The following is a 12,931-nucleotide window of genomic DNA, read 5'->3' on the forward strand; positions in this document are numbered from 1 at the left end:
CCCACACCCATTAAAACCCTTCCTGCCCATGTCCCAATCAGCGCCCCCTTAAATTTGAGTCCTACTTCACAGCCCCACACACACTTGTCCCCAGCACATTCCTTTCCCCATCACTGCTATTTCCTCCGTAGATCAGCGTGTTCATTACCTCCTTGCTGCTTCACTGAAAGGCTGGCATTAGAGCAGACCTACTGCACTTACTGGGTCCTGCCCCACTTTTTTAAACAAATGCTGTTACAGCAAAATATTATACCGAATCTAACTGTGGGGGGGGGGGGAGAGGAGCTCAGCAGGTCTGCACTGAAAAAGGGTTTGTTGGCTTTCTTGAGTTGCAGGACTTGCCCTGCACACCCCTTCAATGCCTGTCAGAAGGCAGAGCAAGCCCCGCAACTCGAGTAGAGTCCGTCCCTGCAGTGAGTCTGATGACTATAGCTGCGGGCCGTACTTTGGAGACTTTAAGTATAGCACATTATTTGATATGAATTAAGCGGCATTTATTGTTTCTTATATTTTGCACAATTGGTAGTGGAATACATTTATGCAGGTTTGCACATTTAAGTAAGATTTTTAGGGATTAGCACTATCCTTTTTTTTTTTTTTTAATTGATCCTGCTTGTGCCCCTTTTCTTTAGTGTAAACTGACCACGCTAGCATGGATGTCGGTCCTTGCTAGCGTGGTCTGCTTCTGTCCCTTGTCATTACAATGAAGATCCAGCCAGGCCGCCTCTCCATCCCCACTAGTCTGTTACAAATAAATACATACAAGTGTGAACAAGGCATATAAAAAGTCTTTCTCTGTGCCCTTGTGGTGATTGGCATTGATACGGAGAAGAAAAAGAATGCACCCAGGTAATATTTGGAGCAAAGGAAGTGCTGAATTATCTCAAATAGGTCTGATGTGACTGCAAAGTGCCCCTATCCCTAATGCATGTCAGAAACTTTTTGGCAACTGGTTGGGACTTTGGTGGCACACAACATGAAAAGTTTAAAATATGAAAAGTTTATTGGCCATACATTAAAACTACACCCACAAATATAGCGACATTAAAAATAGAAATTGGTTTTGGGATCATGATATCTCATCACAACAGACACCGGAAAGGACAAATGTTTGAACCCCAACACATTTCAATTCATCTAGTATCTTCATCAGTGGGTGAACTGTTAAAGTCTAAATATAAATACAATAGTCATAAGTGTATCATAAAGACATGGAGGCCATCCCATTAGTTACACATAGCTGAGAATGAACATTTACCTTTGCCTGTGGTGGGTAATACTCAATATGAAAAATGTAGAGCTAGCCCATGCCACCATGGAAACCTCTGAAATAATGGAACGCAAATGGCACGATAAACCCACAGATGAAAAAGCTGGAAGTCTATAAAGGAGAAAAAAAATGTAGAAATAACTGGAGATCCTGTATATGTTGTAGCAATCAACCATATAAGTTAACTTATAGCACCAATCTCCGCTGGAGACACAATGATCATGCCAAATCCTTATACCCCCTGATGAAGATTGGATGAATGTAAACATCCCTTGTGACAGTAATAGCCAGTGACCGGTACTCTCTATGGAGAGATCAGGGGTTTATAAGATCTAAAACCCCTCCTCTGCGCTTGAAAGTATTCAAAACGTCAAGATCGGCGTTCTTGAATACTTTATATATTTTTTTTTAAACTGGTGCCTTTTAAGATGCCATTAATCAATCTGGGATGTGATGTCATGACATCGCTTCTGGATTACTAGATCTGAGACCCTAATGAAGCATCGGCTTTCTTTGTGTCTTAGCCCAGCTGGTGGACGTACGGCTGGTTGCTCGGGCCTCCCAGTGGGACGGGCGAGTGGGAGCGTCCCCTCCCGCTGCTTGTAATAACAGCTGAGCGGCTGCTGAGCTGCACCAGTTGTAATTGCAATAAAGCTGACCGTCCACTAAAGAGCGGTACCGTGGTAATGCATGTAGCTGCATACATCACCCCGGTAAAACGCCTTGAAGCAATATCAGTAATATCGGGTACATTTGTTCAAGAGACGCGAATATCGGCCTCACCGATAATCTGTCGATCCCTAGTATTTTTAATGCTAAAGTATATATGAAGAGTGCTACCCTATATGGATTCTTTCTATTACCTTGTGTTTAAATCTAAACAAAAGAAATGGCAATCAACTGTGAATGATTAATACCAATCTAATTCAATGCATAATTCACATAAAGTCCATTATCTTAAATCTTGGTAGTGAAGTAAAGTGCCAAGTGCTGTAAACACAAATGTGGTGCAAATTGTGCTCCCCTCCTATGTGCCCACTCATTAACCAGCTGCTATGGACTCTCAATGGCAGGAGTCATATGTGCTTGTGCAAATATCCTGTGTCTTCTGAGCTTTGTAGTCCTCCTTCACTCCTTAGTTATTGGGCAATGGGATGCTCGTACATAGTGTAAATAAACTGCAGAGAAAGATCCACATATCGTAATTCTGTTTTAGTATAAAATCAAATAGTTTAAAACATATCTAAGAAAAAAAGCATAAAACCAGAACTGGACGTCCACAATGACCTGTTTCTCACCGGCTGGAAATGAGGTCACCGCATTTGAGTTTACAGCACTTGGCACTTTAGCGCGCTGGAACTTTACTTCACTATTAAAACCACTTGAGGACTGAGCCGTTTTCTGAGATTTGTTGTCACAAGCTAACAGTTTTTTTTTTTGCTAGAAAATTACCCCCAAACGTTATACTTTTTTTTTTCTAACACCCTAGAGAATAAAATGGTGGCCGTAAAGTTGGCCCAATTTTTTTTTTTTTTTTTTTTTTTTTATTGTGAAAGCTAATGTTATGACAAGTAAATTGATAACCCCATATATGTCACACTTCAAGATTGTGCCCGCTTGTGGAATGGCGACAAACTGTTACCCTTGAAAATCTCCATAGGCGACGTTTAAAAAATGCCACAGGTTGCCTGTTTTTAAGTTGCAGAGGAGGGCTAGAATTATTGCTCTCTTTACTGATCCCAGCGATACCTCACGTGTGGTTTGAGCGCCACTCTGCAATGATAGAGAGACTGGTGAGGGCCAGCTTCCCCTCACTCGTCTCCATGTCGGGGGGACCTCTCCCACCACTGATAAAAGTAATATTGCGGTGAATCCGCCGCAGAGACAACTTTTAACTTAAACCGGACCTCTCACCGAAGAAGAGGATACCAGGGTTATGGCAGCTAGCTGCTGCCATAACAATATCCTCCTTCAAAGTACCGACGTAGAACGATGGTGAATGGTCCGGAAGTGGTTAAGAAGATTGGAGAGAATGGCCTTTATGTGAATTATAATGCATTAAATTCGATTTATTTGCATTAATTGTTCATGGTTGATATTTCTTTTGTCTACATTTAAACACAAGGTAATACAATCCATATGGGGTAGCTCTCTTTATATATACTTTATCACTACACACCTAGCACCTTCTAGAGCAGCAACCCATATTGGTAAATGTATGTATTTTTTTCACTTCATCATAAGTGAAGGAGTGTGTATATTATAAATTATTGTGGCTACACGTGTGGGTGTGGTTTTTAATGCATGTCTGATAAACTTGTTCTATTTTAAACTTTTTTTTTTTTTTTTGTGTGTGCCATCAAAGTCCCAACCGGTTGTCAATGTTATTCTGAAGTGCTAAATAATGGTATAACAAATTATTGCATGTTTGTTCTAGGTGTAGATTTTAATTGTCATTTCATTTTCAGAACTGCCAGCGATTAAAAGTTTTATTTTTGTTGCAGGAGAGTCTTGGCAGCCTGCCAGCCTTCTATTATAAACAAGCAGCAGGTGCTCCTTAGGCCCTGTTCACACTGCGTGTAGCAGGAACGAGCATTCCTTCTCAAGATTTTCAAAGTGTCATTCACGTTAATGGGCTGCCCTATGCGCGTTTGTCACCCAAAAGAAGCTCCTGCTCCTTTTTTGGGCAACAAGCTTCATGCAATTTTTAAAGGCTTATTTTTCTCTGATTGCGCCTACGATTCCTAATCGAGACGTGTGACTGGGGCCTAAACTGTTGGAAACTGACTGAGAACTGGATCACACCATAATGCAGCGCGGGAAAGGTGCATACGTGCATGTTTCCTGAACTGCGTTTAAGTGCACTGCCCTTGTGATCTGCATCTCCAGTGTATTGTTAACTGCACCCCAAATGCAGATCATAGATGCAGTTAATTTGTGGGCACCAAATCATATAGCACCGTAGTACCATTCCATTTGGTGCATTCATTTTTAGAAGAAGTGAAGTCACTACTTTTTGCGTTGTCCAGTGCATTTTGACAGACCATTTGTGCGTCTCAGTGCGGGTAAACACAGGTCTCACATAGGCGTACACTGTAGTACACCCTGTGTAAATGAGGCCTTCCCTCTGAAACAAAGTTTTTTTTTTTCAGGCTGCACAGAAAATAAACGTGATCTCTTTCAAGGCAAATGGATCCATATGAAGAAAACCTGCCCTGCCCACTTTTGCCCCAAAGTATGAATTGCCAGTAAATGTTGATCTGGCTCAAGTTTATACAGTAATGTGGATAGTTTGATGCTTACTCTTAAAGTACAGGATTTTTATCACACTTGCCTAGGTGAATGCAGCATCAGTGTGATTCTGCAGCTTTCTGGCTCTAAGACTGAGAACTGAGTGATCAAACACCTCTGTCACTGTCTGCTCTCAGCTGCAGGCTGAGGCAGGTGCCGGTCCAGGGTAGTGGCCAGATCCCGACCATATTGTCGTGATCATTCCCCAGCCTGGCCCGGCTCTGTGATGTCAGCCGCAAGCAGGCAAACGAGCTTTGGCTGTACTTTTTTAAAGTGGTTGTAAACTCCCATAGATGAATTGTACCTATAGGTAAGCCTATAATGAGGTTTACCTATAGGTACTGTAAATATCTCTGAAACGTGCACCGTTTAGGAGATATTTAATGTATACGCAGCTGAGGTCATTGGAGCAAGCACTATGAAGGAATGACCCCCTATGAAGATGGATGCAGCCTCCAGCGGTGACCTCGCAATTTTGCTCTCATCTCTGTATGTGTAGATAAAACAAACTGCAGCTTTGACCAAAGTTAAGTAATGTCCTTGCAATAACTGAAGGCCATTTATGTACCTCTCATAGATGGCATCATCCTGTCCTGCCATGTTGGCAGGTTGTTGCTAAAATATTTCCAGACAATTCATACCTCCTGATATGCACTTTCTATTCCCTGTTGCAGTAGCTCTGAGGTATATACACTTTGTCCTGTGCTCTCTGTTCATGTCTGTTATGAATCCTGCTGATAATTCTGAAGATTATTTCTATATGTGGGAAACGCATTTATTACATCATCAGAAACTCTTATGCATAAATGGTTGTAACTAAAAATTGTGTAATATGGCGTCTGTGCTTGTAGCTCAAGCTGGCCGTAGAGGAGGTTTTTTTTTTTTTTCTTCATTCAGCCACATCAGGGCATTGTTTTCTGACAGCAGGATCCTGCGCCGTCAGAATACAATGATCAATGGCTACAGATGCTGATCAACAAAATCTTTACAACTTTTTTTGACAAAAATGGATCGAACGATTCACTTTCGTCGAACACGGAAGGCCTCACACTGATCGAAATTTGACTACTTCAGGAGTGACCTCCTGGTTTTTGATCCGTCTGTTACCAGCTTAATTTTATGTTCATTCATCCTAGTCTGTGATTCAAAACTGTGGAACATATGTATTCTATTCTGTTGAAATAAACTGCGCAAACACTGTAGCATGTTTTTCCCCATATGTTGTAACAAATCTGTGTTCGACCCTTAAAAGTTTTGTTTAACTTGGTTTTTGTTTTCAGGGAGCAACAGTGTCAGAAATTAAGAAACAATACCGTTTATTGTCTCTGAAATTCCATCCTGATAAAGGAGGAGATGAAGTCCTGTTCATGAGGATAGCAAAGGCTTATGCAGCGTAAGTTGTTCAGACCATTGGTTTCATTCACGCATTGAGCTCCATGCCATAGAGGTGAGAGAGCCTATAGCCATGACCGAATATATCGTTAGTACAGCCCTTAAAATTTCCGCTCACATTAGGTGAGTGGAAATAAGCTGAGGGCAAGTTTGGGAACCCCCCAAGGTGGAGCATCTCACTACTGCTGCTTGTGTGGGCAGGATCTGTGTACTGCTCCAATTTTGTGGGGTGACGGGGATCGGAGCAGAACATGTATCCGCCCAGCGCCCACACAAGTCAGTGGTAAGATGAGATCATGACCGGATCTAGGGGGTTGCCGGGGTGGGCAGGACTCCCCAGATGTCAGTTTCACCTCCCCAAAGCTCTCCATCCACCACCCCTGACACTGTGCCAGCTGTGTGTGCTGTATGGGAAGCAGGAGAGCTTGGTGCCTGTGTTCAGGCTGTGTACAGTGCAGGGATTTCGAGAGAGAGCTCTGCCTATTTCACTGTACTGTGCGCTTCTAATCCCCCCCCACCCCCGTATTGTTCCCTCCTGCCCACTTTGTACTATGCCTTTTAACCCCCACTATAGCAAGCCCCCCCCCCCCCCTGACCTTCCCCCTGCACTGTGCACTTCTGGTCCCCCCCCCCATATGTACTGTGGCCTCCTGTACTGTGCACACCCGACACCCCCCCCCCCCCCCCTTTTACTGTGCCTTCCAGCCTGTCTGGTCCTGTGTGATTTCATGAGATCATTTAAGAGAACATATATAGGGGCGGGACAGGGTAGGGGTTGGGTGGAGAAACTGGTGAGCCCTGGTTTAGTAGATCTATAACCTATGTGGCATAAGCAAAGTGGTGAGTTTTCCCTCTACAGGTATCATGCCCACACATTGTCTTTTCTTTTTGTCAGTCCCCTCGTATACGTTTCTTTACACGTGTTAATTTTTCAGAAGTAGGTAAAGACAAGTTAAAACAACGAATAAAAGATGCTAGCAGACAGGTGATGTTTTGGATGCCAGACGTGTGCTTGCAAGCTCTAACAATTGAAATTCAGTTCTGCTGATGGTAACCAGTTTATCGTTTTGAACAATGTTGAGCTGCTTTGACATTTCTATAGGTGAAGCTGTGATGGTGGTGGTATATATATAATAAATCGGTAGCAGCATGCCTATCTTATACTGGTTGGTAAAAAAAAAATCATGCTGCATTGAAAAAATATTGTGATTTTCGTGTCTGAAATACTATTGTTTGTGTGTGTTTTTTTTTTTTTTTCTTCTAAATAGAGATTAAATTGCAGGCACCCATGAAATGGCAAAAGTATGGTACCCGGTATAGTCCATAGTCCTTTACAGGTTATCGGTTTAGAGTTTACCGTGCAGTATGGCCCTAGAATCATTGCTCTTACTCTGGTGTGCACTGGGATATGTATTTGTTTTGATACCTCACACGTGTGGCACAATTGCTATTTACATACATATGTGTATTTGCATTTGAGTGTGTGCACGGGGTGATGGGCTTTCTTTTACATTTTTATTTGTTTATTTTTTTCCATTTAAATGTAATTCGTCTGTTATGTGCATGGGCAGGTGACGGGTTCGCTTTTGAAGTCTAGACCCTTAAAAACCTCTGCCCTCCACTGCAGGTATTCAGGCATAGGTTGTGCTTGATTAGCTGCTTCCCTGGCTTTAGCAGCTGGGGAATGACGGCTCCGAATCTAGAAGTGACAAAATGCTTGTCGCATCCAAGTTCATTAGTCCAGTAGAAGATCAGGTAATGAACATTCCCAATCTTCTCTCGCTTGCCATCCTGAAAGTATTTACTGCAGTTCAGGAAGAATGAGAGAGACTGGGAACCACTATGGGCAGAGTCACATTCTCTGTACCATAAAAGTAATCTGATGGCTCTACAGCTACTCGCGTCACTGTTAATACGAAAGCCGGTTGCAGGCGTGACCTTGTTTTAACCCCTTGAATACCAGAACGTTTTATAAATGTACATTCATAGAATAGGAGTTAAATCTCATGCACCTGGAAGGATCACTGACAGTGAATATTTGCTGTATGTCAATTCCACCGATTTATAAATATGCCCCTTGATGTCTGTAGTGTAATATATTGAACTTGTATAAATACTTTGCTCATTTCTAGTTTAACAGATGAACAGTCAAGAAAGAATTGGGAAGAATATGGAAATCCTGATGGGCCACAGGGTAATTTACTAAACTATTATACTTTTGTTTTCTGTAATATTCTACCAGCCTTTTTGTTATCAAACATAAATTCAATATTATAAATGCAATTAAAAAAAAATTAATAATTTTAGTAATGCTGCTTTTTATACAGTATAAATACGTATACAATTTGAAAACATGATGCTTTTTGTATTTTTTATTTATTTATTTTTTAAGCTACGAATTTTGGCATTGCCCTGCCTGCCTGGATTGTGGACCAGAAAAATTCTATGCTGGTAATTACAAGTTGAATCGTTTTACTTCATCTTTTGCTTTGTAATAGAAAGCCCATCTAGCATAATTAGTGTGAACTAAAATCAAGTGTGATTTGTTTTTTGGATTGTCGTTTTTTTAATTACTGTTTACGTACTAAATTTGCATTGATTGTAAACTGTGTTATGTGATCTAAATTCCATTCTCTGGATTTTGACTCTTGTATTAAAGCAGAGTTCCACCCATGTTTTTTTTAATGTCTAATCATTCCCTTACCCATCCGCAGTGGTATTTGAAATGGTAACTAGTTATTTTTTTTCAAAATACCGTCTCTGCAATTTTTTTCTGCTGCACTTCCGGCTCCGGCCGCCTAGGCGATTATGTCACAAGGCAATTCCCATGGACTCCTGGGATATCTGCATCATCTGTCCCTGTAGGTCATTGGGAATCAACCTAATACTAAAATCTAGTGTGATTTCCTGACTTCAGTTACCTTCTGGGATTTCCTCTGATTGACAGGTTGCCATAACAATGGAGCAGGAACTTCTGCCAACCCCATCATTGCTTAGGGCAACCTGTCAGAAATAAACGGTGCTGCGCAGTGGCATTACTGCGCAGGCACGAGATTGGGAGGTACATGCTGGGTAGCCAGCGCACCGAATCCCAGAAATGAAGACAAGCTCGCTTTAGATGCCCACAACAACAATGGACCCTGCCTGCTTCCAGGATCAGGTTAGTTTATAATGATAAAAAAAAAAAAAACACATTACTAACAGTATCCAAATGTTACAGTAGAAGTGGTAACAATTACAGGGGAGCATTTAGAAAAAAATTTAATTGTGGGACTGGAACTCTACTTTAAACTGTAGTAATGATTCTTCATGAGCTTGTGCAATGTGGGATAATTCCATATCATTTTTGTTTTTAGGTTTTGCTTGTATATGGCCTGGCTTTTATGGTTATCCTTCCAGTTGTTGTGGTAAGTAGTTTGCATGCACATTGCTAGTATATTAACATTTTAGTTTTTTTTTTTTTTTTTTTAAATTTCGTTTTTTTTTTTTTTTTTCTATGTTCCATGGTAATATATAAATCAGGGATTGGCCTGCCTACTCGAAAGGTGCTGTAATGGAAGAGTATAAAATTGAACTCCTCCAGTAGAGCTTCAGTTTTGTCTTGTTTGTTTTGCGACGGGTGTTGCCTAAAGTTACAGGGTTGACTGCTTGCCCCCTCAGGATTTATCTTCCCCAGAGTTACCACTACTTTCTCTTGCCTGGAAGCTCTTGAAAGGTTGACCCAGGTATGGGTAGAATCCTGAGGAGGGGTCAGAACTGAAGGTACAACAAAACATTTGACTAGGGATCTAGTTTTATGGTCACAAGTCTTCCCAGAAGTACGTTGACGTGTTTTGCCCCTCCTCCAGGACGTCATCAAGTATGTCCTTGACGTCCATTTCTTTGGTGAAAATAACCCAAATCTGTGTATATTTTTTAGTCTGTAGGAAAGTCCACAAAATATGGTATATATCTGAAAATTGATCGTGATGTATGTAGGACGGCCTATCGTTTCTTGGGACCCTAAAATATCAGGACAGTACAAATCCCCCCCCCCCCCCCCCCCCCAAATGACCACTTTTTGGAAAGTAGACAGTCCAAGGTATTTAGTGGGTTTTTTTAAGTTGAATTTTCTTTGGAAAATAAAGAAATAAAAAAATCACTTGAGGTCAAGTCAGGATGGGAGAGCCATCACTCTGCTATAAGCCAGGTGGGAAGGTGTTAATGTATTCAGATCTGTTCGTTCGTTCTTTCTTTCTTTTTCTTTCGTTCTTTTTCTTTCGTTCTTTCTTCCTTCCTCTTTTTTTTTTTTTTTTTCCCCACCTTTTTTTTTGTTGAATTGTACCTGTAATTTGGTAGTAAGCATAAAGGCTGTAAAAGGATTGGGGATGGACACTATGCTTGTTTCTTAGGAGTACACACTAGTAGAGGTTGACCGATTTTATATCGGCCGATATTTGGCGTTTTTTAATTAATCTGCATCGGCCGATTGTGCTGTTAAAAAAGGCCTATTATATCTTCAGCGCAACTTTCAAATGACTTCTGTAATGCAAGTTGCCTGAAGACTTCAGTGGAACCACTTGTTTCCTCTCTGGGCAGTCTGCCAAGAAAAGAGCAGAGATACAATGTTTATAATTATCAATGAACTTATCTCTGTGTGTAGGAGTTCTCAGTTTAACCATTTATAGACTCTTTTCTGACACTTGTTGCTTACAAGTAAAAATCCTGTATTTTCTGCTAGAAAATCACTTAGAACACCCAAAAAAAAAAAAAAAATATATATATATATATATATATATATATATATATATATATATATATATATATATATATATATATATATATATATATATATATATATATATATATATATATATATATATATATATTTTTTTTTTTAGCAGAGACCCTAGGGAATAAAATAGCGGTTGTTGCAATATTTTACGGCACACGATATTTGCGCAGAGGTCTTTCAAACACAATTTTTTTGGAAAAAATACACTAATGATAAAAAAAACAGTAAAGTTAGCCCATTTTTTTTTTTTTTTTCATACAAAAGTTTTGATTACCTGTTTTTGTGTATTTAATATAGTTTTTTTTTTGTTTTTTTGTTTTTTAATCTAAATTATACATACAAGTGAACTGATTGGAGGTTTGTTTAATAAATGTTTAAATGTACGACATTTTCTGTATTCCTTATTACTTAAGGCTGCTTTCACACTAGAGCGGGCAGGCGTTGACGGTAAAACGCTCCTAGTTTTAGCGGCGCTTTACCGCCATTTTAGTAGCGATATTCGGCTGCTAGCGGGGCACTTATAATCCAGCTAACGGCTGAGGAAGGGGTTGTGACTGTGAAGCTCCGCTGCCAAATTGCATTGCAGGCACTTCGGCAGCGGTGTCCATTCATTTCAATGGGCAGGAGTGGTGGAGGAGTGGTATACACCACTCCTAAGATGCTGCTTGCAGGACTTTTTTTTTATTTATTTTTTATGTCCTGCCAGCGCATCGCCTCAGTGTGAAAGCATTTGGGCTTCCACACAGACTGCAGGGGAGCAGTTTTGCAGGCACTTTACAGGTGCTATTTTTAGCCCAAAAGCGCCTGAAAAACGCCCCAGTGTGAAAGGTGTCTAACTGTTAGATTTTATGAGATGAAGGGGGAAAAAAAACAAAAAAAATATTGGCCCAAAAAAATCAGCATCATATATCAGCCATCGGCCGCTGCGATTTTTAAATATCGGCATCGGCCAGAGAAAAACCCATGTTGGTCGACCTCTACACTCTAGTGTACTATTTGTTGAAGTAGCAGTGATAAGAGACAGTAGAGAGAATGTGATGTTTAATCATGTACAGCTCAATGGATGTGTGTGTGTGTGTGTGTGTGTGTGTGTGTGTGTGTGTGTGTGTGTGTGTGTGTGTGTGTGTGTAGACCCTAACAATACATTTCTCTCACTTACTACCCTGTGGGCTGTTAAAGCGGTTGTATACTGAAGTTTTTTTTCTTTTTTTTTTTTTTCTTCCTGACCTGCAAAGGAAAAGGCATAATGAGCTAATATGCAGCGCATACTAGCTTATTATGAAATACTTACCTTAGAACGAGGCCCCGACATCTGGCCCGATCCACGCCGAGGGAGCTGACATGCTCCCTCTGCGTTTCTTCCGGGTATCGCGGCTCCGGCGCTGTGAGTGGCCGGAGCCGCGATATCGTAGCATGATCACGGGAGATTTCATCCCGGCCGGTCGGCCACTGCCGGATTTTCAGCCGAGAATCCCCTTGTGCGCATGCGCCGCTGCAGTCAGCGGCGCATACCGAGGGGAATATCTCCTAAACCGTACAGGTTTAGGAGATATTTTTTTACCTACAGGTAAGCCTTATTATAGGCTTTCCTGTAGGTAAGTCATAAAAATGACTATACAACCACTTTAAAACGCTTTCAATTCTTTATCTGTTCAATTATTGCAAAAAAAAACATTACCTGTGGATCAAGTCAAACAATTGAAAGCTATCCTGTGTCTTTTGCACACTGCCTGCTAAATCTCAGGGAATCTAATTAACTCTCCTAGTTGTTGGGGGTTTACCAGATAATTAGCTTCTATGTTCTGGAGAATAGTAATAGAGGGTGTGTTTGACTAATTTAGCAAATAACAGGACAAGGTAACATCTCATCTCAGTCCCTCAAATTCTGTTATCCGCTCACAACAGAAATGAGCCGAATGCATTTCTAGCAGATCTACATGTGTTTTTCTGTACTTGCAGTACGGTATATTTTAATGGGGCCAACTGCCCCATAGCAGATTTACTGGTACAGGGCGCCTTTTCTGTGCAGAATCGCGTATATACACACCTGATTCTGCACTTCTGGGTAGGGGGAGTACGCCTCCGGTGCGCTGCTTCTGCTAGTGGGTGCCGGCCAATGGATGTCCGCCAATCGTCGAGAGGATGGGCGGAGCACTGCATATGTAAACAATGCGGATCTTTGTCCTGACAGTGGGGATGTGAAG

At 41.1% G+C, this 12,931-nt stretch overlaps 1 protein-coding gene across 2 annotated transcripts in view; it reads left to right on the forward strand.

The window, feature by feature from the left end:
- The window catches only part of SEC63 (SEC63 protein translocation regulator), a 108,898-nt gene that overhangs the window by 34,616 nt on the left and 61,351 nt on the right, over window positions 1–12,931 (forward strand). For both annotated transcript variants that reach the window (XM_077487157.1, XM_077487155.1), the window contains exons 4-7: window positions 5,842–5,954; window positions 8,086–8,147; window positions 8,346–8,404; window positions 9,310–9,360. In XM_077487157.1, the coding sequence (XP_077343283.1) occupies window positions 5,842–5,954; window positions 8,086–8,147; window positions 8,346–8,404; window positions 9,310–9,360 (285 nt within the window). The remainder of the gene's footprint in view (window positions 1–5,841; window positions 5,955–8,085; window positions 8,148–8,345; window positions 8,405–9,309; window positions 9,361–12,931) is intronic.

This window comes from Lithobates pipiens, unplaced genomic scaffold (assembly GCF_037356315.1).
Source record: "Lithobates pipiens isolate NorthernLeopardFrog02 unplaced genomic scaffold, aLitPip1_a1.2 Scaffold_18, whole genome shotgun sequence".
Classification (NCBI taxonomy): Eukaryota; Metazoa; Chordata; class Amphibia; order Anura; family Ranidae; genus Lithobates; species Lithobates pipiens.